Here is a 25,572-nt window from a genome sequence, read left to right on the forward strand (position 1 = left end):
TGAAATTTACTTCGATATAGCGAAAATCGAGATAGAAAAATCGACATTAGCATATTTTTTAACATAACGAGTATCGACTGTATGTGTAAACATGTAGCACTTTTATTTTTATCAGTTCCAAAACGAATATATAATATACACAGCAAGTAATAGAGTCCCATTTTCAGTATAAATTCACAAAATTTTCCAACTTGATGAATTGGCAATGATATGTCTTGGCTTAATTTTGTCTACTCATTATGTTAATAAAATGAATTATATACATACGATGAAGTAATACTCAGTATTAAGCATGGTAACGTTAAATAGACACATTCCATATGACACAATGTATGAAACACAAGCGTACAGTTTCTAATAACTAATGGAATAGTTGTTTTTAACACAAAAGTGCAAAACGCCGGAAAACGTAAAAACAATAACAACGAAACACGTGTACAGGTTTTCTTCTGCTAATATAAGAAATACAAATATACGATATTTGTAACTAAACGGCTCCAACCATACATTTTCGAAATTGCGACAAAATAAATTGAGGGTAACAACTTTTGTAATACCAATAGTAATACCATTGTAGAATCATATCAACATTCAGTGTAAAGAAGTGAAACTTGTTTTCAATAGCAAACGCCTTATCATCGAATCTGTATGTACAGTGTCTGAAAATCTCTGTAATGTCTATGGCTAAATGACGTGACAATCTAAAATCACGGAGAGGTTACGATCAATAAGTATATTTGGATTGTCCGTAATGAATTGTATAAGTATTTTCCCATCCTTGAAACGGTGCCATGTCTGTAGTCTAACTTTGTATATATACGTAAAACGTTTTCATTGGCACCGGTGCATTTCTGAATTTTTGCTCAGACTTATAGTATCTATCATTGAAAAATCCTCTCGCTCTTCTCTCGTTTACCAGCCATGAAGTGTGCCCATGAGTTGGAAAATTTCGATTTAAGTCCAGAATTCTTGAAAGTTATTTTCTTGCATACCTTTATTATCCTTTTTTACTTTTTATCAAGATTTTATTTAGAAAACGCATATTTGTACATGACAAGAAAATAGGCTGGCCGCTTTGTTTACTGACGTGATTTGAGTTCAATGTTGACATAGAAAAGCTTCTTTTAAAAGATGTATTTTTTTAATATTATTTATTCTAAACGTTACCAGTTAGGTAGCGCGCTTATTCTTCTCTGGCAATGGCGGGGTGTGTGCGAAGGGAGGCGTCGAAACGCAAAAGTTGTTCAGACTATGCATTACTTTTTATAAGCCCAGTAGCCTTATCTAAACCTTTTTAATGACAAAATGATCAAGGCTAAACAACCAAGAAATACAGTGCTACAATACTACACATTTTACAATATCGCAATATAGTCATCGGTAAACGTTTGGGTAACCATAATACCAGGGTCCTGGGTACGTGTATTTTGATGTAACTCTCAATGTTTCTCACTTTCAAAAATATCATACGGCGCTCATGAAATGTACACGGATGTGCTTACAAACTTCACTTAAATTGTGATTGTTAACCTTGATGAACACCGGCTTCGATATTGTTGATCGGTTAAAATTGTTAACTATAAAGTAACCTTAAGGGACCTGTGATGGTTGTTTGGCGTTTGACTTGTGACTATTGTGCCATTCCTTTCCGACTGCTGTGTCATTTTATTTAAAAGGGTATAATCCCCTTCCGACCCAACCATCCCGTGGCATATTGAATACCTGAATTTAACTACCAAAAATCCTGTTTAGCAAATAATAAGTTATTTTGCAAGTCTTCTTATTCAATACTGTCTGAGTTCGAGTTTTTGCAAGCCGAATATAACCTTCTTCTGCCCGAGTACTCCATAAAAGACCCTGCATACCTATTACCGAAATGGAATGGTTACACCCTGAGTGCTCACTATGTTCTAGTAACCATTATATCGCTGTCAATGTTGTAAACTCGTGCACAGTTCTAAGCGAGATCTTGTATAAGCTTTTTGTCAGTCGTAGTACGAATATATCCAATCTTTAAAACTCGGCCATTTCCGGCAAGCTTCGGGATAGTCAATAATGTTGGATACTGGCCGAGGTGTTCCGTTTGGATTATACAGCAAGTACCAGGGACTCATTTTCACTATAAAATTGGAACAATTCGCAAAGCCATTTTCTAGCTTGATGAAACGGCAATGATATATCTTGCCTGCAACTTCTGTCTACTCAATAAATTGATTAAATGTGTATATATAGCATGAAGTAATACTTAGTATCAAGCATAGTAACGTTGAATAGACACATTTAGACATAGACACATTAAGACACATGCAATGGACACATCACTGTCAGTGTTGGAAAAGAGATCTTGTATAAGCTGAACGATTTCTTCTCAATCTGTCTGAAATATCTACAAACCGTTGTATGCATTTTCATTACGTCTAATTTTTGTATATACTTCTTAAATACGTATATGTAATAATGTTAGTATATTGTCTTACTCGTGCAAGTTCTTTAAATAAAGATTGTTCAACCCAACCCGTGTTCCAGTGAACATGTGGCTCACTGACAGATCAAAGGCGCTAATCACATTATTTCCTAATAAAGAACTTTATCTTTAGGCGTGTGTGATCTGTTTGCGTTGTTTGTACGTTTGTGGCTTGCGTTCAGTGTCGTTTGGGCCCTTACCATGTGCTTTAAATATTCAATGTCGAGCTGCAATGTCGAGCTGGACGGAATTCTAGCTCGACATTCGATATTATATAGCAAATCTTCAATGTCGAGCTGCAATGTCGAGCTGGACAAAACTCTAGCTCGACATAAGATATGATATAGCAAATCTTCAATGTCGAGCTTCAGTGTCGATCTGGACGGAATTCTAGCTGGACATTCGATATTATATAGCAAATCTTCAATGTCGCACTGCAATGTCGAGCTGGACGGAATTCTAGCACGAATTCGATATTATATAGGTAATAATCAATGTCGAGCTGCAATGTCGAGCTGGACGGAATTCTAGCACGAATTCGATATTATATAGGTAATAATCAATGTCGCACTGCAATGTCGAGCTGGACGGAATTCTAGCACGAATTCGATATTATATAGGTAATAATCAATGTCGCACTGCAATGTCGAGCTGGACGGAATTCTAGCACGAATTCGATATTATATAGGTAATAATCAATGTCGAGCTGCAATGTTTAAACAGGGTTTATATTTACATTTTGACAACTGGGCTTGTCCCTGTAGTTTTCATTGTATAACTGGCTTTGTCATTCTGTATTAGTCAGTTAAATAAATAAAGTTAATGTTTCTTAAAGCTCGTTTCTCTAACGTTCCTCAATTAATCTTGTTTACATTTCTGGCAATAACAACTCCGATACCAACTGAACGTGTTTCTCTGAATGAAATCGTGACACACCAATCCGAGAATAAATTAAGCAGTGACGTCAGTCACATCAAGAGGAAACGATGTTTCGAGCGTTAGAGTCTTCATCGAATATAAAACAGCAATTATTTACAGATAAACAGAAAAAAATGAGAGAAAAAACTTGCAAAGGGTCTCTTCGCTAAACTGATAATAGAATGGTGCAGAAAGACTTATGAATGCATTGTTTTAGCTGGCTCACACGTGTAAGCCATTGTTATAAGCTTATTGAATATTCAGAAGTTCTCCATTTAAGGTCTGCTTAAGGTCATTCATTGACGTTTTCCATTCAGAGACTTTTCAGACGACGCTAGAAAAAAGTATATGTGGATCAATTCAGCTAGATATACAACACAGAACATTACAAAGAGGCAGTATTGGAAACATGAAGCCTTTGATTTGTAGCTAAAAATAACCCAACTGCGGGGGTGGCTAGGAACATTGATTCTACACTCCTGAAGAAAATGCCTCTCTCTCTCTGAAATATTTCATCAATAATTTCTCCTAAAATTTACGGTCCCAGCAGAAATAAGCGAGACTTTAATTTGAAGCGATTTCCCGTGGAGGGAGGAATTTTCGATAGTGGTCACAGCACAGTGACGTAGATATACGCAACTCTGGATGGGATTGCGCCTTTTGCAGACAATGGAAATGCGGAAAATCACATGAACTTCGTATAGATGACTGAAATACCATGTCCCATATCAAGGACGCAAGCGCCAAAACTTCTGAAGAATAGTGAAGATTCACCTTTGTTAGTGTGCACATTCTGAAAAGCAGTAGAGGATGGTGAATAAAATGACGCAGATATCAGAAGGTGACATAGACATTTGTACGTAGGTGCAATAACGTAAGAAAACAACACTGGATAGAATACGAATTAAACTGTACAACTAAACTGAAGAAAACTGCAAAAACATTCGTTACAACTGCCATGGTTTCGATCGAACTTATCTTCAAATAAACTAATTAAAATGATATAACATTATACAAATACAAAAGGGTGATTCATCAAATGGTGTTAAGTAAAATCAAGTGTATTTATACAACTCTTTGTTATGTGACAAGCCATATTGAACGTCTGTCTGTGTTCGTTGTTGACTACGTACTTAAACCACCTTATAAAGAGCGTTCCTTAAAAGTTAGACAGGCAAACAAGTGCAAACAGCTCGGAATTGCAAGAGCAGAGAAAGGCCCATAGAGCCGACAGTTCGTTACCGCGATATGCAAACTAAGAGTGATTTTGTTAGTTCGCGCATCGATTTAACAATTCATTTTTCAGCAAATATAAATTGACAAACGGCTCAGAGGGTTTGGTAACTAAAGCATAAACTAAAAATACTATAGAGCATGAGCTAGTTGTTTCAGTTCTGCGAATCAATAGCGGTGTTTGTAGGAACGTATAGATTTTTCTTCATTCATAACAACTGGTGCTCAGCAATGGCAAGACAGAGACTGCCTCCGATTATGCTGTTCTAGCGGATTTATACAGATAATGATATCTTTTTGTGCACTGACGCCATCTTCATAAGAGCCTCAACGATTCTTTGACCACTCAGGTGCAATTATCTGACGGATGGGAAATCCAAAGGGGAAGACAATAAAGCACGGTATCAATTGAGTTGGTTTTAAGTGTAAGTAATAGCACTGTCTTAGGCTTAAGTTTCTTTGCGAGAGGATAGAAAAGGAGTGAAAAGGAGTAGTTATAAACGACACTATGGGAATTTATCCGACGCTGATGGACCTCGTACTAACAACTTTGTAGAAACAAGCTCGGATTTGTTACTCGGATAAGGCTTCGGGAAATATTGATTCACCCTTGCTACGATTTCTTCAGCCACGATATATATTCAATCAAGCTGGATTCGAATATATTGTAAATATTTAATTAGGTGAGTATAAAGGACTTTGATTATCTGAGCATTGTGTCTTTTTTTTACAATGAATATGACTCGGTGAATTCCAGTATGTCCATGAACAGAATATTTACATGTAATGAGTGTGAAAATCACAATCGATTTCCGTTTATTCCATTCAGTCATTTGAGAGAGATTTAAAACTTGACCAATAATATTAATTACATTATGTGAGGCGACTTGCGTTGAGTAGGAAGAGCCACAACATAATCGAGTCATTTTGCGTACTACATTTATATAGATTTTGTCTCAGACGAAGTTATAACAAGTTACGTCCAAAGCCTTGAGAAATGGGTTATGGTGGAACAAGCTATCGTTGTTCGATGGTTTAGTGAGTTTGAATCAACTGAACGTTGAAACACGTCTGTACTGCCGTTCGTAACTGATACCCAATATTTAGCAGCTTGAAAACTCTTATATAAAGATCACTTACAAATCCAGAGAGGTAGGTGGTTTGAGCCGGATGCGCCCCTACCCATTTGAATTTGCTAGCGATCTTTGAATAAGTGAAATCCATCCAACTCAACATTGGGTACGACCCCCTCCCCCCCCCCCCCCCATCTTAAAGTAGAATTAGCCAAAATGTTGGCGGCATCGGACGTCTAAGCTCCCTTTATGTTCCGACACGAATGTTGGCGTTCGTGTGGAAGGGTGCACAACCTTAGTAGCGCTCCTTTAATATACTCTCACAGACTGACCGTTTTTACAACTTTTTTTAAAAAGAATTTGTCTTGGAATTAGCCCTTTTTGTGGCAACCAGTGACATAAGACTGCTGACAAATGATCAGATCGCAGTTTTTCATATTTACGTTCACAAATTGATGTGTTATGGCTAAAAGCACCACTAACGCTTTAAGAAACTTTTTCGCCATAAAACATCAATTTTCGAACGTAAATATGAAAAGCTGCGATCTGATCTATTGTCAGCAGACTTATATCACATTTGCAAATTTGAGTTGACTTATTTCAAGACAAAAAAAAAATGAAAAAAGAAATGTCAAAACGGTGAATATGTGAGAGTGCAGCTTTAAGCGCCTCGAATCCTCAACCCGACACTGAAGATTATTTTTTTTCAAGACAACGGACAACTTGCAGCGATTTGCCGAAAATGAACATTCGCACATACACCAAACACAGTTTGCGTTTACCATATTTGTCTACGTGAGGTCTTTGGAAACGATGCGTGATCTTAATGAGCTGAAAGTACTTTTTAAGGATTCACCATTATTGTTGATGTTTTTTTTTTCTCTGTGCCAACACACATTGCCAAGCCTTGAACCCCACTGCGTCAATGTACATACAGATAGGATAACAATTTGGCAACAAAGATCAAACCCTTCATAATGTTGATGAGCAAAACATCCTGTACCTAATCAAATGGTCTTGAATATGTCTGTTTGTCCAACTCAAATTGATAAATCGTTTAGGGTAAAGAGAACCGGTCATAAAATGAACATTTATATTTTGAGCGCTCTACAATGTACAAACTCTTCAATATTTGTCTGAAACAAACCATTAAACTCTATGCATTTTACTGCCACTGTCAAGAATCAGTCGCTACCACTTTGTTTTCTGCTCATTTTGTAAACGTTTCTTGGCAAAGGGTCGATGTCTCGTTAGTAAATGTTCTCTAAGCATCGCTTTTATACGTTCCGGGCACTTTCGACATTGTTTCACTCTTTATTTCCTGCCACTGTGAATACAGACGCCATAAATCGATTGTATTCAGCAAAATTATTACAAATCGTTGACTCATGATGAAATTGAACTTCATCATAAATTACTCACTCACTCCTTCTGCTGTTTATGGCGCCACCGAATAATTGGCCAATAGAAGCTACAAAGGACGTCATTTTTGGATTAATTGGATATTCATTTCAATTAGAACATTTTCTAGAACAGTTTGAATGTTGTATGGGAGAGGAGATGGAAAGTTTCGGGACTGGGGCTAAGATGGTTACACAACACTGATGTGCATGACATTCGTTGTCTTCACTCAGGACATCAAAATCGTTGTCATTCAAAATTCCAATTTCACAAAAGTTGAAGCTAAAACATGAACATATATCGGCGACTTAAATGTCATGAACAATGATGTTTATGTTAACTGATTGTGTTGATTCGCAAAACAATTGTAGGGTGGTTTGTCGTTTGAAAGCATACTTAGAGAGTTAAACCTTATACTATATGGAATGGTTAGGAAATATAATCAATACTTTATATAATATGATCAATGTAAGCAGAACAGAACAGAACAGAACATATTTTATTACAAGTAAACTCTACAGTATTTTTTGTTAAACTTACATATAAATATATTAACATTACAACTATACTATGCAGTGAGCAACTAATATTATTGACATATAAAGGATGCACTGAAAATAGTTCTATTGCAATTGATCAAAGTTAGTACAAGAATATTATTTGTCTTTCGTATACGTATACATGTTAAAAAATATTTTTAATATACGACTTACTAACATGATACATATAGTATCAAATATCTAAACATAACTATATAAACGATGATTTTGTATTATTTATATATTAATGGGTACGACGTGCTTAATATCACACTTAGATTAGCACTAGGTGTTATATTACTGAATGAGATACATTGTATACGTATATTTACTTGGACACGTACCCGTCTAGTATTATCGATCGGTAGCATATCTTTTATTGTATTAGAGTTTAAGCCAGGTTTTAAAAAGGGCAGAGTGCTACAGAACAGGAACAGGGTACAAAGGGTAAACAGGATACATTGTATCGGGTTTGTGAAGCACATGAGCATAATTAAGTTGACAGAAAATGTAAAGAATTGTGTTTAATTGAAGTAATATTCGATTACAACTGTCAAATATGTAAAGATGTATTGTATTTATAATCTTATTGTAAGTTTTAATCAAAACAAATGCAATATTTGAAAGTCTTAAGGATATATTCTATAAAGACAGAAGGGTTCTACCAAACAAGGGCAGGGTCCAGGGGCAGTGATTACGAGTAGTCTCAAGTCTGAGTTCAGATTCAAGACTCATTATTGCAAAATTTCATTTCATTGTAATATTCTTTTTATCAGAGCATTCATGGTAAAACGTGCTGAAACATATTGCTATTTGATAATTTTACTAATATATACCTACATTTTGTAAAAGAAATGAAATAAATATGATTTTTTTCTTCCTTTATGAAAATGCTTTTCTGAGTCTGAGTCTAGACTTGGACTTGAGACTGTTCGTAATCACGGCCCCAGCTCTTTAGTTAAAACCCTAATTTTATGAATACATTATCATAGAATAAGCACCGCACTTGCTTTTTATATAACTTAGACACATATTAAAAAAAAACGTGTTTGTGTGGTTTATTTTATTCACAAATATTCAACAAAATAATACCATGAAACAATGTCCAGAAAGTTCCAGGGGCCTGTAACATTAAAGATTGTTGTCGTAAAATAAAATTATCTTAGAGTCGTATATTCGTTATTTTGCTATATATGAGTGTAAATAGATATATAACTAAATTTTTGCTAGTATCTTAATTGAAAATAAGGTCAAGAAATGACAGAATCGACTTGTTTGCGCCTATGGTACCCCCACATATTTCAGATTTTGTAAGTTTTGACTAAGATCCTTTTATGCATTACCTTGACCACATTGTGAACGAGACACCAACTCATGGTCGGAAATTTGCTAGATTATGAGCAGAATGCAACGTGGTTGCAATTGATTCATGACAGTAGAACACACTGTTTAGAAAGTATCGGGAACGAATCTGTTCCGCACATTAGGGAATGATCTGTGCTATATACCGTTTCATTGGCAAAACATGTAAGATTGGATGAGTGTAGGTCATACTTATATATAACCAGACATTCCCCCGAGAAAATGTTGGCCAGTTTAAGTCGGAAATGGTGCATTTGTGTATTATTGAGCCATACTTATAGACAATGGACAGAACTCGTTTTATATAACTTAGACATTTATTGAACCAACAACCAGCCTTTTATAAATTCCAGTCATCCCCCGAGAAAAATTGGCTTGGTTTAGTCCGAACTGGGGTATTTTAGTGTATTTTCTTAATAAAAAGTAAACTTAAACAATATAGGGATACCCTCCTAAATCCGTTAGTAACCAGCCATTACAAATCGCTGACTCATGGTAAGCCTCTATTGCATCACACATTATTCTCTCACTCCTTGGGTCTTTTAATGCCGTTTATCTACAAATAGTAATTGGCCAATCACAGCTATATTAGATGTCATTCTTTGGTGAAGTGGGATATTCATTTTATCTAAAACATAAAGGACTGTTTAAATGTTAACTAAAAAGGAGCTTATTTAATTTACAAAAAAGCTTTTTTTGTTTTTACCTTTTGTTAAACGTCCGAAACGTTTTGCACTGATATCACTGGTTACATAAATTTACCTAAGAATCACTGGTGATATTTTTGAAATTCTTAACTTGAGGGACTGGTGCCACATTGTGCCATATACCATATCAATAACTGGACATAAATATTGGTTTGAGTGGAGGTAATACGTGTAGCTCTAATCCCCAGAAAGTTACGTCTCCTGTAAAGAATCGCGGGTGATATTGTTTACGGGAAAAATGCCGGAAATGAGGTAATGATCTTTACTTCATACCGTTTAAATGACCAAGCATAACATATTGGTTTGAGTGGAAGTCAAACTTGTAGCTTAAACCCGCAACATTTTACGTCTCCTGTCAAGAATCAGTCGAAACCACTTTCCTTTGATGCATGGTTTCGAAATTTGAAAGCAGTCTGCTCATATTTTAAAGGGTTTTTGGCAATGGATCGGTTTAACTGTCTCTGTAGCAATATTCTGTCTAATTGCTCCTTGTGCTTGATCCCGATACTTTCTGAACTGTTCAGCATGATAGAAATATATTTTACTGCCTCTGTCAATAATACGTCGCAACCACTTTACATTCTGCTCATAATCCAGTAGTTTTGACAATGAGTTGGTGTCACGTTCGCAATTGATGTCTATGTAATGCTTGTGTTCGATCCTGTCATTCTGAACATTGTTTCATTTTGTACCTTAACTGTCGATACAGACGCTCTATATCGATTGTATTCAGCAAAATCATTACAAATTATTGGCTCATTGTAAAATTCAACTGCATCATTAATTAATTACTTACTCACTTCTTGGACATTCCTATGCCGTTTATGGCATCACAGATTAATTGGCCAATAACAGCGTTAATGGACGTCATTCTTTGGTATAGTTGTATATATTCATGTTGTTAAAAAAATATCAGCATGCCTTTAACGTAAATTTAAAAAAAGTAAGATTATAGTCAACGGTTGCCAGGTCGTTTATTTTCGAGAACAGATCGAAAGTTACTTGAAGGGGATGTAATTTGAGGTACCAAATGCTGACTTAGGTTTACCGACATGAAGTCAGTTACTGCCAATAGAGTTTTGGTGTTATCCACAGCTTTTGCCCTCTCAAAAAGAACACCAGTTCTAAACGGACTCGAGAGTGATTCAAATCAGCTGAAAGTTGTCTGCACAAACGAAATTAGTGTAAGATAACCTATAATATTCATGAAGCATATTTGTGACGAACAAAGAATTAATATGTTATAATAGTCAGCTGGCATTCAAAATCGTTTCATTCCAAAATCCAAATATTCACTGAAGCAAACATTTATCCTCTTTTACATTATACCCAGACACATATTCAGTATTAGGTATCCCTGTCATGTTACTCACAGATAATATTTGTTAAATAACCTTTTTATTATATAACTCACACTGATGGGCATATATCAGGGATAATTTGATACTTGTTGTGTGTGTGTGTTTAGCTTTGGTCCTTGCGGCTTCAAACACAATCTTGATTCCATTAAAGGCTTCTTGGCTTGTCGCTGTATTTTCCACTGTACATGATAAACATTATAACACATTGAATTCAATGGGTCCCCTCTTATATGGTGCATAGAGACATGTTCATATTCAATAGGTAATTTGGATGTTACACTACTCAAACAACTGTATAAGATGACCTATAAATAGAGTTTCCTATTGGTCCAGAGCGCGATCAGGAACGCAAAATAAATCTTATATTATTAAGCTCTGAGTTTTCTCTAACTCATATTCTTGGTCGATAAAGAACACCACTATACTATCCTTTACATCAGTTTCAAGGACGTAGCTGTCACTATGATTTTCTGCCAGGGAATATCATATTCAATTACTCCCTTGTCAATAACTGTAGAGTATCGAATGGTTGCATTGCCTGTTTCATGTTTTTCAAGTAGTTCAATTCATCGGTAACTTGCCTTTTATAACAATCAGTTTATATGATATTCTAATGGGAACTTGAACTTAGCATTACTAAGGCGCATATTCAGTAGGTAACTTGAATTGTATATTCATCAGACACATATTCAACGGATAACTTGAATTCTATCTTACTTAGACAAACGAGACATATGCAATTAATTTAATGGACAATTTACCTTTTGTGAAACCCAGACATAATTATATAAAATGGACAGTTTGTCTTCAACATTATTCAAACACGTTACCATATAGTCAATGGTTGCCATATCTTTTATGTTCACCAGCAGCAGTTTTTATAAAACTTTGATATATTGTCCAAATGACTTCTTTTGGCTAGTTTGAACATTTAAATGATTTGATTGGCAAATAGTCGTATTAGGTCCAATATTGGCAAATCAATAACCATTTGCGTAACACCAAACAAAATTAATTAATGTACAGTTGTATAAAACTGGTTAATTCGTTCGTTTGTTTAAAGTTAGCCATGATGATTATTGATTGGTCAATACTTGTCCAATACATAATGTTGACCAATCAAAATGCTTTCATGTACAAGCTAGCCAAAAGATAATTTTTGGATAACTTAGTTTTGTGCAATTGGCTGCTGTGTTATACCAATGTGTGTATACCACGTGATAAATTGCGTCATAAAATGCTACGTCGGAAGACAATATTTTGCTTTAAATGAAGACTTTAAACAAAGGTAACTTCACTATTTCTTCACCATTTTAAATGAAACATAGCGCAGTCTGCGCCTCTTAAGGAGCCCCGCATTCGATATTTTACCAGAGTTTGATTGAGAGTTTAGTTTCTTAAAACACTTCGACCAACCTTTTCACAATACGGCCGTCTGACGGAGCACTGACAAAACATTGTTTTGGAAACAGGTTTGTCGAAGTGTTTGATAAAACTAACCACCTTATTAAACTTCGGTAATAAAACGAAGGCGGGGCTTACTGTATATATATTAAATGTTGTTTTCTTTTACACAGATAAGACGTTGCGTAGGTTGTTGGCGTACATCGGGAAATTGTTATTTTTTTACACTTCAATGCATCATGAAAATTGTTTTAGAAATACGATTGTATACATTCTAATTTGACAAGAAAGGCAAAATTATCGCCCTATTAGTAAATGCGATTGCATGTTTATTAATTAGTATATATTTCATTCGACATATAACAATAGAAAACATCACAAAAACCTCAAGTAAGATGTAACAGAAATTACCAATGCGCATTATTTAACGGCTTGGTAAATTAATAAAATTATTTTTTTCCGCCAAAAAGAAGACTAGGTGACGTGACGTCAGCAATGTATGACGTAATTTTAATCATATGCAGTTCAAGACTTCCGGTAAAAATGGCAAGCGAAAGTCATATCAAGTTGAAAAAGTAAGACTGTATTTTTTCCGCGACCAGATTTGTTAAAACGTCTGTATTATGTTTATCAATTGTATGTTTTCTATAATATTTATGACGACAAAAAGTGCGCAACGTCATAAATGCAATACTTACTGTTGATCAATCAAATTTCTTTTACGTGCAAACTAGCCAAAACATAACTTGTGGATAACTTATCGAGCTGATCCACTACAATTAATTTATTTTGGAATCTATTATTATATATTTTAAGAAATACAACAATATTTTTATTAAGTTATCTTTATTAATAAAAAAATTTAGCGTTCGGAATTTGCCGATATTTCTCATCAAAATGTGTATTATTATACAGCGTATTGGCTCAGCCTCCACGCTTTGGCTCCAGCTCCCTGGCTTTTGGCTCCAGCTCAACCTAGAAAAAGAGAATAACATGCTTATTCCGGTAAACAGGCGGTCATTTTTATTCCCGACAAAATAAAAGCACTCGACAATATTGGTTTTATCTTAAATGTAAGCTTCTTGAGTGAAATTTAGCTGAAATTTGGTGAAAATGTTCTACTTCGTTTGTAAACATGCATGTGTTTGATGGGAGAATCGGTTTTATAACTCCATAAACAGTATGTTTACAAAATAACCGAAATACGTGTGAAAATTAAACATATTTATATGGCACTGCATTTCCCGATTTCTCAAAAAAGCCCTAATAATTGTGATATTAGATAAAATAACGAGTCATACTTACGTTTTATAAACTCCTAAAAGAGCTGGAGCCACTGTTTCGCAGCCGTGTATACATATATATTTGTCTGCAGCTTATAAATACGATTGGCTTTCTTACCAGTAACGGCAATGTATCAAATGTATTAATACAATGAGTAACCTGACGTTTACTCCTTAAAACATAATATATTTGATGGATTACTTTATTTCTTTCATGCTTTTTGATGAAATATGGGGTTTTACCAGTGAAATAACAACAGTGAAAATATCAATTTGATATTTTCACTGCAAAATAAGGAGTGAAAATATCAACTTTCAGAACTACTTTAAATTCCTTTGTTGTTACATGTACTTGCCTTGATCAAAACAGGACACTGGACCTCAATAAATTATGTCAAAAAATGTTTAAAAAAATATAAAAGAAATGTTTTATAAATTTAAACAAATAAATATATAATTGGAAATTAACAACTTACCGTTTATTACCGGTTATCCCGTTTATCAAACATTTTACTGATATTTGAAGCTGAATGTTCGAACATTTGCTTTCATACCAAACAAATTACAGACAAAAACAACTGTTCGAACATAAATAAAATTTTATATCATCGTTCAAATGTATTTTGAACTGTTAACCATTGTAGTACGTAAAATGAGCTTCCTGGAGAATTCACACAACAATTTAAAGATAGATCCGATATTTTTTACCCCACCCACACCTCAAAATGTGTCAACAAACTAGCGTGGCATTTACTCTTTTAATATCTGGAAAACAAACATTTTAAAGCGAAACAGACTGGTATCTGACAGTAAGATGACTGAATATTAACTTACTATAAAACACGCGTACATGCAGCCTTAAACTAAGAAAAATGGCTAAAATCCAATGAGTATCCACATTTGTTTTGCTAACACATTTGACCTTCCAAATTTTCATTCTTTAAATAGCGGCGTAGTAATTTGGTTATGATTCATATCCATCTTAAAATAAAAAGTGTTTTCATTATTTTTGGAACATATGTACACTAATAATACTTCATTGTTTACTGTTCATAAAGCTTTGCAATAAAAAACGAGCGAATATTAAGCTATAAGAATGAATAGCAGAGAACTATTTCTCAGCAAACTGAAAGTAGAAAAGTTGAAAAGTAGAAAAGTTGACAGCTATAATTATGCATGAGGGGCGCCCCACGGGTAGCGGCGTAAAGCCCACCCTTTTCAAAAAAGGGGGTAATTCAGAAATAAATAAAAAACAAATAAAACTCCGAAAATAAGCATAAAAGAAACAGAAAATTTGTTTATTTCAGTGTAAGATCGTATTTAATTTCACTCGTGATCATAAAAAAACTACATTTTCTATGACACTCGTGAAATAAAATACAATCTTACACTGAAATAAACAAATATCCTCTATATCATTTATACTTGACATAACTGCACTTTTTAATCAGGTACATGGGCACGGGAGAAAATGTAATGCGAATTATCTGGTTTTATTTGTGTTGTCCCTTTTTATTGGCTTTAAAACATTGTTGAAAAAATAACAACAAATATAAGATTATTTGACTTTTGATTGCCTGAGTGTATTAATATACGATCATTACTGAGATAAATATTCAAAGGGTAACCAGCTCTTCATATTCCCCATACATATGTGTCCAGGAGCGTACCTAGGCATACATACGTTAGGGCGTATAAATCAGTTTTGGCTCCTAATAACAGGCATGTGCTTATATCTCCATCTAGAGAAGTAGAACTGAAGACTAATGAGTTGTATACACAAACAAACGGTTGGCGTTCAGTATTCTTGAAAACGGTTCCTTATTGTGTTCTTCAAAACACGAACTACGTTTGGGGACCCCCATTCCTCTCACATCCCAAATAACATTTAGAGACAACCAAATTAGAAAATGCATTCATATTTCCACGGCTCTCAAGAATATTGGCGTACAATTCAAACTGCTTCAGGAACACCACTGATGCCTCATGCTCATGCTAAATAGGGTACTTTCTTTAAAGTATATTATCAGAAAATATTCCATCAATATCCTATACATACGTAATATGTATATCGATAGCCTGACTTCCAAATGATGAAGCTACAAATTCCCATAGTTTCAGTAGCAACGTTTTTATTATTTTATCTTGGTATTTGATCACACATTTATTTTACAAAATGCCAAAGTTACAATTTTTGTAGGTACAACTTTTAAAGGTTCGGCATTTCTGCTTCTCTGTGAGCTATCCAATCTTTGCTCGACATTTTGATCACATGATCAACACCATTTTCTCAAAGGACTATTGACTCGGCCTTTTGCAGTTAGATGCAGCCCGCCTTTATGGTTTAAGCGATGTAAAATTTCCGAAAAAGAAAAAAAATGCAGCTTCAGCATTTTGAAGTGAGGCCATCGATATGAAACTCTCCATGTAAATGTGTTCTGGTAGGTTATTATACAATCGGTAATCTGCCTATTATTTCTAACAGACATATTGAATATTCAATGGCAAGTTTCCATTTCAATTACTCGGGCAATATATTCAATAACTAACTTTAAAATACAATAATTGTTTTCCCTCGTGATGCCATTAGTAACGTAAACTGGCCGAAGGGAGGACTGGGCTATTTCGTCTTGGCAATGATGCCATTATCGTTACCTCTTTTAAATATGCTGAATATAAATGTACTGTGTGTAGAAATTGTGCATGAAGACTTTGCTGGCATTTACACCATTCATGTAGTATAATATAATTGATTCTTGCATACCGGACGTGTGTTTCCGGTCATGTGACCAGTGCTGGAAAAACCCATCTTACATACCCCATGTAAGATGAGTCACGCGCAACAACGCGCCACTTCTTATTTCTTTTATTGTATGGTTTATGAAAAATATATTATGCCATTTCAATAAAGCGCAATCAAATATATATGTTTGCAAGACTTTTAATTCAAATTGAAAATAAATAATCATAAAAAAACGCTATTTTTAGTTATTTAAAATTTCTGCGCTATGTGACATCAGTAAGCCTCGTTACCGGCTTACGCGCGTGCCCTCGGGTCGGATAGATACTTATAAGATGACATATCCCAAAGTCTTAGCTAATTCCAGAGTAACCGTACTTATCTGTAGAGATTTGATGGGTTACATATAATGTCCTCATAATAGTGTGAGTATACCACGTGATAAATTGCGTCATAAATGCTACGTCGGAAGGCAATATTTTGCTTCGAACGAAGACTTTAAACAATGATAACTTCGCGTTTTCTTCACCATTTTAAATGGCTTACGATCTTTTACCAGAGTTTGATTGTGAGTTTAGTTTCTTAAACACTTCGACAAACCTTTACAAAATACGGCCGTCTGACGGAGCACTGTCAAAACATTATTTTGGAAACAGGTTTGTCTTGTCAAGTGTCTGATGAAATTATCACCATATAAAACTTCGGTAATAAAACGAAGGCGGGCTCTTTACGCGGCATAGACTTCCCTTTGTTTTATTTAAAATGGTGTAGTAATTGAAAAGTTATCTTTGATTTAAGTCTTCATTCGAAGCAAAATGTTGCCTTCCGACGTAGCATATATGACGTAGTTTATCACTTGGTATACACACACTGCATAAACCTGATACAGATTTACAATAGCTTCTGATTGACCTTGTACTATACATTTAACCTTAGAAGGTGTATATTGTCTTCCAAGGTTATATTTAAACCACAAAGTCAGTGCGTGGCTTCCCCTTAGAGACTATAATTGTAAATCTGTATCATGAGAAAAGTATGCGCCCATAAATACGCCGGACACCCGGAACGCTTTAAAAATGTATGAGTATTGAACCAGGTAGACACCGTCTAGATCTACTTCCAATCCATTCCAAGTATTTCCCTGCTTGTTTACACGCAATGAGTGTCTTGCAAATAGAAACTCTATAGCAGTTCAATGCTTCCTCTGACGTCATTGTAACTATATATAGTCGATCATGTTCTAAGTGTAACTCTTTGAATACTTACTTTACTTAAGTCTCATGCTTAAGCTTTTTGTGTAAGCATCTACAGGCTAAATAACAGAGCAGAGTAAAAAATTCTGATAAAAACACCCAACAGATATATAAGAACGAACTGTAAATATCGATAAATGGAATAACAAGCCAGAAATTTGGTCTTCCTGGATTTGCTTGTGTTGTGGCACAGAAAAATATTGAAACTTGACTTGTCAATGAGCTCACTGCTATTGTTTAACGGATAATTCAGTGAGCGGAACATACGCCGTGTCTACATTGGACGTTAAATATGAATGATCAAGTGACGCACAAGACAGAATGTATTTAGTTAGCATTTCCTCGATATGAATACGACCCGGCAGTCAGCAGCCATTTACATAACCTCATTTGGTGACGGGCAAGAAGCAAATCTGTGTTCTTGATAGCATTTACATAACTATACGTACAGCTCATTCAAGACGTCTTCAGATAAACGTTGCCAAAACAAATTGTACACTTCTCGGTTTAACCACGATTTATAATGCTTCTTTACTTGACAATGGAATATTCAGTGACAATTCAACTCAACTCAACTCAACTCATTTAATTAAAGCAATTAAAGGCCACAAACCAATATTACCTAATATCAACATAATAATTGTAGTCACAATGCATAGAATGTTCATAAAAAGTAATTTACACATGCATATGAGGTACTTAAATTTTATTATATTTAAGATATGTACATCGCTAATTTTGATATCGTATCTTTATTTTCATCATTTTCAGAACCTAGTAAAGAGTAGAAATCATCGAAATTGTTTCCAGATGTTTGCCAATTAAAAGGATAATGATATTATCGAATTTACTGTATGGAAAAATAATGATATACTTGTATTAACCATCGTTAACTGTCATGTTGGTTTGATTCAAACAAATTTTACAAATCTTTCATATGGGGAGTATTTAAATGTCTACCAAACGTAATGTTTAATTTATATTTGAATCTAAATTAAGCAAAAGCACTCTTGTCTGTTCCTAATGTAGGTATGACTATCTTGCCGTACTTAGTAAATATTTATTAGATTTGTGATGTAGGACACACACCAATCAACTTACATACATCCACAGCTGTCTTATCTTCTATTACAAATACAAATTCCGAAAATAGCTGGTAGAACAAATGGAATAATTTAACAGTTTCCATTCATCATTCTCGTTACCCTAGATCTGTACTCCCGTTGCATGCTCCGGCAGTGCAACGGCTGAATCTTTTTAGCATGTTTAAACATGTATGCCTTTTTCCTTACGATGTTCCACCATTCTTAGCGATGTGATATCGTTGCCCTGCGTTCTAATACCGACATTCTGGCCGTTATGTGGGTCCACTATATTTCCAGAAAGTATTAGTTGCAATTAACACAATGAGGATATCGTATATAGTATTTAAAATGCAAGTCATACTCAATTGAAGATATGTTGAGTAATTATCGTCTAGTTACCCATGGAATTTAACTATGTCAAAGCAAAACACCCACTCAATATAATGTCTTACAATAATGTCTGAGGGATACAGATAAAGAACGCAAAACCCCCACAACATTAGAAACAGTCGAACCCCGTTGGCTCGAACTCCCAGGGACCGGCGAAAATACCTCGATCCTCAGAAATTTCGAGCCAAGCGATAATGCTTACATTCATTTTCTAATAAATGGGTCCTTTGCATCAAGTTCGAGCCATCGAGGAATTCGAGCCAACGGTGTTTGGCTATATATGATTGATTGACATTTTACATAAAATGCATGTAAGCAAATAAATTCATATGTATGATGACCACAACAGGTTAGTTACCTTTGGAAAGCAGAATAAGTAGGACACCAATTGAATATATACTTTTTTGGGGTAATAGTAAACTTCATTGCTATTTTCATTGGAATATCTGTCTGAGTAGTTTTAACGGCAGGTTACCCATAAAGGTGTGTCTAAATAGCATAAACGGCAGGTTACACATTAAAATACAAATGTATGTCTGAATAGCATAAAAAAAAACAGGATACCTATTAAAATACATGTATGTCTGAGTAGCATTAAAGGCAGTTTACCCATTCAAATGTGTCTGAGTAGCATAAAAGGCAGTTTACCCATTCAAATATGTCTGAGTAGCATAAAAGGCAGGCTACCCATTAACATATGTCTGAGAAGCATAAAAGGCAGGCTACCCATTAACATATGTCTGAGTAGCATAAAAGGCAGGCTACCCATTAACATATGTCTGAGTAGCATAAAAGGCAGGCTACCCATTAACATATGTCTGAGAAGCATAAATGGCAGGCTACCCATTAACATATGTCTGAGTAGCATAAAAGGCAGGCTACCCATTAACATATGTCTGAGTAGCACAAAAGGCAGGCTACCCATTAACATGTCTGAGTAGCATAAAAGGCAGGCTACCCATTAACATATGTCTGAGAAGCATAAAAGGCATGCTACCCATTAAAATATGTCTGAGAAGCATAAAAGGCAGGCTACCCATTAAAATATGTCTGAGAAGCATAAAAGGCAGGCTACCCATTCAAATATGTCTGAGAAGCATAAAAGGCAGGCTACCCATTCAAATATGTCTGAGAAGCATAAAAGGCAGGTTAACCATTAAATATGTCTGAGAAGCATAAAAGGCAGGTTACCCATTCAAATATGTCTGAGAAGCATAAAAGGCAGGTTACCCATTAAATATGTCTGAGAAGCATAAAAGGCAGGTTACCCATTAAATATGTCTGAGAAGCACAAAAGGCAGGTTACCCATTCAAATATGTCTGAGAAGCATAAAAGGCAGGTTACTCATTAAATATGTCTGAGAAGCATAAAAGGCAGGTTACCCATTCAAATATGTCTGAGAAGCATAAAAGGCAGGTTACCCATTCAAATATGTCTGAGAAGCACAAAAGGCAGGTTACCCATTAAATATGTCTGAGAAGCATAAAAGGCAGGTTACCCATTCAAATATGTCTGAGAAGCATAAAAGGCAGGTTACCCATTCAAATATGTCTGAGAAGCTTAAAAGGCAGGTTACCCATTCAAATATGTCTGAGAAGCATAAAAGGCAGGTTACCCATTAAACATGTCTGAGAAGCATAAAAGGCAGGTTACCCATTAACATATGTCTGAGAAGCATAAAAGGCAGGTTACCCATTCAAATATGTCTGAGAAGCACAAAAGGCAGGTTACCCATTAAACATGTCTGAGAAGCATAAAAGGCAGGTTACCCATTAACAAATGTCTGAGAAGCATAAAAGGCAGGTTACCCATTCAAATATGTCTGAGAAGCACAAAAGGCAGGTTACCCATTAAATATATCCGTAACATAATAGAGATGTTACCCATGTGTAACATAATAAAGATTATTTATTCATTAACAAGATGTCTTATTAACTAGTGATGTTAGCCATTGAACATTCATCAGAGACTTACAATAGAGATTTTTCCTTAGGCTATTAACTATTCATCTGAGTATTACTACTAGAAAGGTTTTCCATGATTGGATATAATTACATCTGATTACCTTAACAGAGAGGTTAACATTTTCATACATGTGTATGTATAGGAAATATAAAATGCAAATTTCCACAGAATATAGTATGACCCCGAGAAATAAAAAAAACAGCTATACCCATGGTATACTCTTTTAATGAATGCAGGAACTTGTATAGCTCCGAATACATCAATAGGTATCATATAAAAAAAAATGATTTTACTTTGTTTCTTTACTATTTTGTACATGTGTGCGTGATAAGAGAACGTTCAATCAAAAGACAAGATCATTGCCTGCACTGTCAGAGTTATTCTAAAATGAATAAGGTGATATGTAAGTACATTTGAATGAAACTTTAACTTTATCATTTCAGTTGTAGTGTGGTGGAACCACAAAACCTTTGACCGCTCTGTCGGAAATCCAAACCTGTCCGTCCCGTCCCGCCCAGCCCTCAAACACGGGTCAATGGCAGTCGATAATGTACCTCATCCGGCGCCTCCTCTCCCCCACAGCTGACGTCACAGAGCGGAAGGAGGAGGCTGAGGCGTCTAAGCTCGTGCGCAGGTTCGGCCGGAAGGGGAAAGGCAAGGGGCAGTTCAACATGCCCACAGGGGTGGCCATCACAAAAACAGGTAAAACTGCTGTAATACAAGTATGGTTATTAAACTGTGAATGGTTACTAATACATACATGCGTGGTCATTAAATTGAGTTGCTTTGATGCCAATAATTATAAACAATAATATAAAGATATTATATAATAGTATATATTATTTTTCATGTGAACACATCAGAGAAAGAAAGTTATAAAGTACGATCAAATTGCACCAGTTTTGGTCTAGAAATAGTTAATATGATCTTTGGGGAGTACCCCCAACACCACCACCCTGCCCTCCCCCAATATTTTAAACTATTGAAATTTCGGTTCTGAGGGAGAGGCGAATGTCAAAAAGTCGTGCCCCTAAGTAACACCCCTACTAACGTCCATTCCTGGGTATACCCCTGAAAGATATACTCACATATGAGCTAAACATGTCCATATGGGGGCAGTAACAAAAGCAGGCACTACTGGTGCAATAAACATATGGATAATACACCTATGGGCAATTAACTTTACAAGTAGAACTTGGATTACACTTGTGGCTATTTACCTGTGTGAAAGTCAATATTGTCGAATAAATAAGGTGTACCTAATGATATAGGTCGTATCTTTGTCAGTCGTAATGTATAGCTTCCAATCGTGTTGAGCAGTGAATAAGGTCGAAGGTACATTATTTTAATTCTCTCAGACTCTTATGGCAATCGCCGATGCACCAAATGGACTGTAGACACTCCTTATTGTTTGTATAAAGGTTTAAAGAGAACAAGGTTTCCATCTCTTTGCTAAAAATGTCACTCGCAAATAAATATGAGCTAAATTATTGTATAAATTGTGCCTATCTCCTGCTCAAACTCACAAGAACTATTCCATTTTTCAGGTGATGTCGTCATAACAGACACAGAAAATCATCGAATACAGATATTCGGAAGTGACGGGAATTTTAAGCACAAATTTGGTAACCGTGGAAACGAGCTGCATAATCTGTGTTATCCAGTATGTGTTGCTATGACAACCGATGATTGTATAGCCGTCACTGACAGTGTAAACGCTTGCGTCAAGGTTTTTAGTCAAAACGGTGATTTTCAAAATAAGTTTGGGAATGACAGCTTCCTGGAGTTCCCATGTGGGCTAGCAATAACCCACGACAATTTCATGGTAGTTTCAGATATATGTAAGCACCGGATATACGTGTTATACCCTAGTGGGGGTATCTATAGCGAGTTTGGTACTTATGGAAGTTCGCCAAAAGAATTTGACCATCCATATTACCTGACAGTGAATACGAAAAAACAAATCATTGTCTCCGACTCTGGTAACTGCTCAGTTAAGATCTTCCAGTTTGAGGGGAAGTTACTCCGCCTGTTTAACGCAAATGACTACCGTATTGGTGACAATTTCTGCGCTTTGCAGGGGCTATGCACTGATTCGCTTGACAACACGGTGGTTATATGCAACAACGCCGCTTACATTGTGACTAAAAATGGTCGGCTTTGGGAAGTGCTCACTGCCAAGGACGGACTGAATTACCCGAAATGCATCGCGTTCAGCCAATCAGGTCGTCTCACTGTGACGCAATCAGTAGCCAATGACAAGCACGAGGTGCTAATCTTGGAGTACAATCCGGAGGATTTTAAATCACTAAACTCTCTACTACTTTATGCAATTTCTGTATAATATATAGCTGATATAAACCACGTTTTTTTTCAAGTGTAGAGTAGAGTACTAGTAGCTTTGTCAGTTTTAATAATTACTAGTATCCATGTAATTATGTCATACGTAGAGATAATCTTAACCAAATGCAATGTTATGAACATAAAATGTTAACAAATGCAGGCAGCACACCACTATTTCAATCGGAGTCCCTCAGCCATTTTCCATCGAAAACAACCTCGGATGTATGCCGGCGCATTAGTAAAAGTAGTTCGTAAAATCAATAATAGCACTATTGAATAATGTTGTTTTTTTCAACGTGTAATTGGTATTACTAATTTAAATTTGTTTCGCAGGTAAGTGTTTTTTTAAACATTTAAAATTGAGACTCCTACGAGTAAAAGAACTTAGGCTTAACTGCTAAATAGAAATTACTACGCGATCTACTTGCAGTGTAGTTAATTGTAAATAATTATGAGATTTAAACCGTACATATAAATCCGTTGTTGTTTTCGATGAAAAATGGCAAACGGGTTCCGATTAACACTTTTCTTGTATATTGAACCATTTTACTTGATAAGAATTGTTGATGTTTTTTTTGTTATTAGAGAAACTAGTATACGCAATTACCCGTTTTGTATTATAACATCTATACATATACACTCACTTATCGCTATGTACATGTAGTATACTACATCTTTTATAGCTATAAATATAAGTATGTGCTACCGCATGTATAACTTATTAAAAGAGTCACAATCACGTAGGTTACATATACTTGTAACATGGTTTAATTGTTTTAATAAAATGGTTACATAAACACGCATCGTTTTCAATCATCATTTTTTGTTAGATACTATACATAGTATTGTATGATATTCGGGTCGTTGAAAATATCAATGGACTGGATATGTAAAGCTGCACTCTCACAGATTGATCGTTTAGACAACTTTTTAGTTTTTGTCTTGGAATGAGCCAGAAATGCGTAAATGTCTTAAAACTAATGATACAAGACTTTTGATAAAAGATCAGATCTCAGTTTTTCACATTTACGTTCGAAAATTGATGTATTATGGCTAAAAGCGTTACTAACTCTTTAAGAAAAAATGATAGTTTTTGAAACAATTGAGATCTGTTCTATTGTGAGTTATCTTATATGACTGAATTGAAGACATTGATACCAACACCAGCTGATTCTGAAACAAAAACTTAAAAGACGTCAATACTGTCAATCTGTGGAAGTGCAGCTTTAAAGCACAACATTGCCCTTCCAAAATATAGTACTGGTAAGGCGGATTTTACGTCGCCATGACGGACAAGTAAAATAAGTTTGAAAGAGCTGTTATGTAGAGGAGCATATGAGCAGTTCTTCAATATGCTATGTGAATACGAAGTATTTACCATTCCCAGGTAATATTCAGTACTAATCGTGAAGGACGCTCCTAGTTCGGATCGAACATCAGAACTTTACATCGACGTAGCTCTGAGTTGGGAACCTTACGTACTTATTATCTTCGAAGATCTAAATAGGGATCGAACCTCAGAACTTATCATCGACGAGACTCTTGGGTTTGGATCAAACCTCAGTACTTACTGTTGTCGAAGTTCCAAGTTGGGATCGAACCTAAGTACTTATTATCGTAGAAGTTCCAAGTTGTCTGCGTTTTGTACCGCAAGCATATATGCATTTTCCCTTGTCTGTGGTATACATGGCTACCCGCTGGGTGTTGGCGTTGCCGTGTAACCCTTTCAATTGGACGAAATAGCCCCAACGCTGGAAGTCATCTACGTATGACAGTTAATGTACTGCTAGAAGATGTCATACCTGATAGCTGGCGCTAACGTCTGTGCTATCTCCAGAAGTGTGATAGTCAAGATGATTCGGCCATTTAAAGGACCGTGTCGCACACCAGTAATTGTTGTAAGATACTAGAGCATTGTATTGTCAGCGCCAGCATGACACAAATTGAGGCTAACAAAATACAAACCGTAACACATGATAAAGGCATTTGATAAAATAATCCTTGATTTTTCGAAAGCATTCGACCGTGTTCCTCACACACGCCTACATAT

At 35.4% G+C, this 25,572-nt stretch overlaps 1 protein-coding gene across 1 annotated transcript; it reads left to right on the plus strand.

Moving 5' to 3' along the window:
* Nucleotides 1–4,839: 4,839 nt before the first annotated feature.
* On the plus strand, nt 4,840–24,282 carry LOC128233618 (tripartite motif-containing protein 2-like). The gene is made up of 3 exons (XM_052947379.1): nt 4,840–5,298; nt 21,623–21,881; nt 22,727–24,282. The coding sequence occupies exons 2-3, from the start codon at nt 21,728–21,730 to the stop codon at nt 23,521–23,523; spliced, it is 951 nt and encodes a 316-aa protein (XP_052803339.1). The 5' UTR covers nt 4,840–5,298; nt 21,623–21,727; the 3' UTR covers nt 23,524–24,282.
* Nucleotides 24,283–25,572: the final 1,290 nt, after the last annotated feature.

Source organism: Mya arenaria, chromosome 5 (assembly GCF_026914265.1).
Source record: "Mya arenaria isolate MELC-2E11 chromosome 5, ASM2691426v1".
Lineage (NCBI taxonomy): Eukaryota > Metazoa > Mollusca > Bivalvia > Myida > Myidae > Mya > Mya arenaria.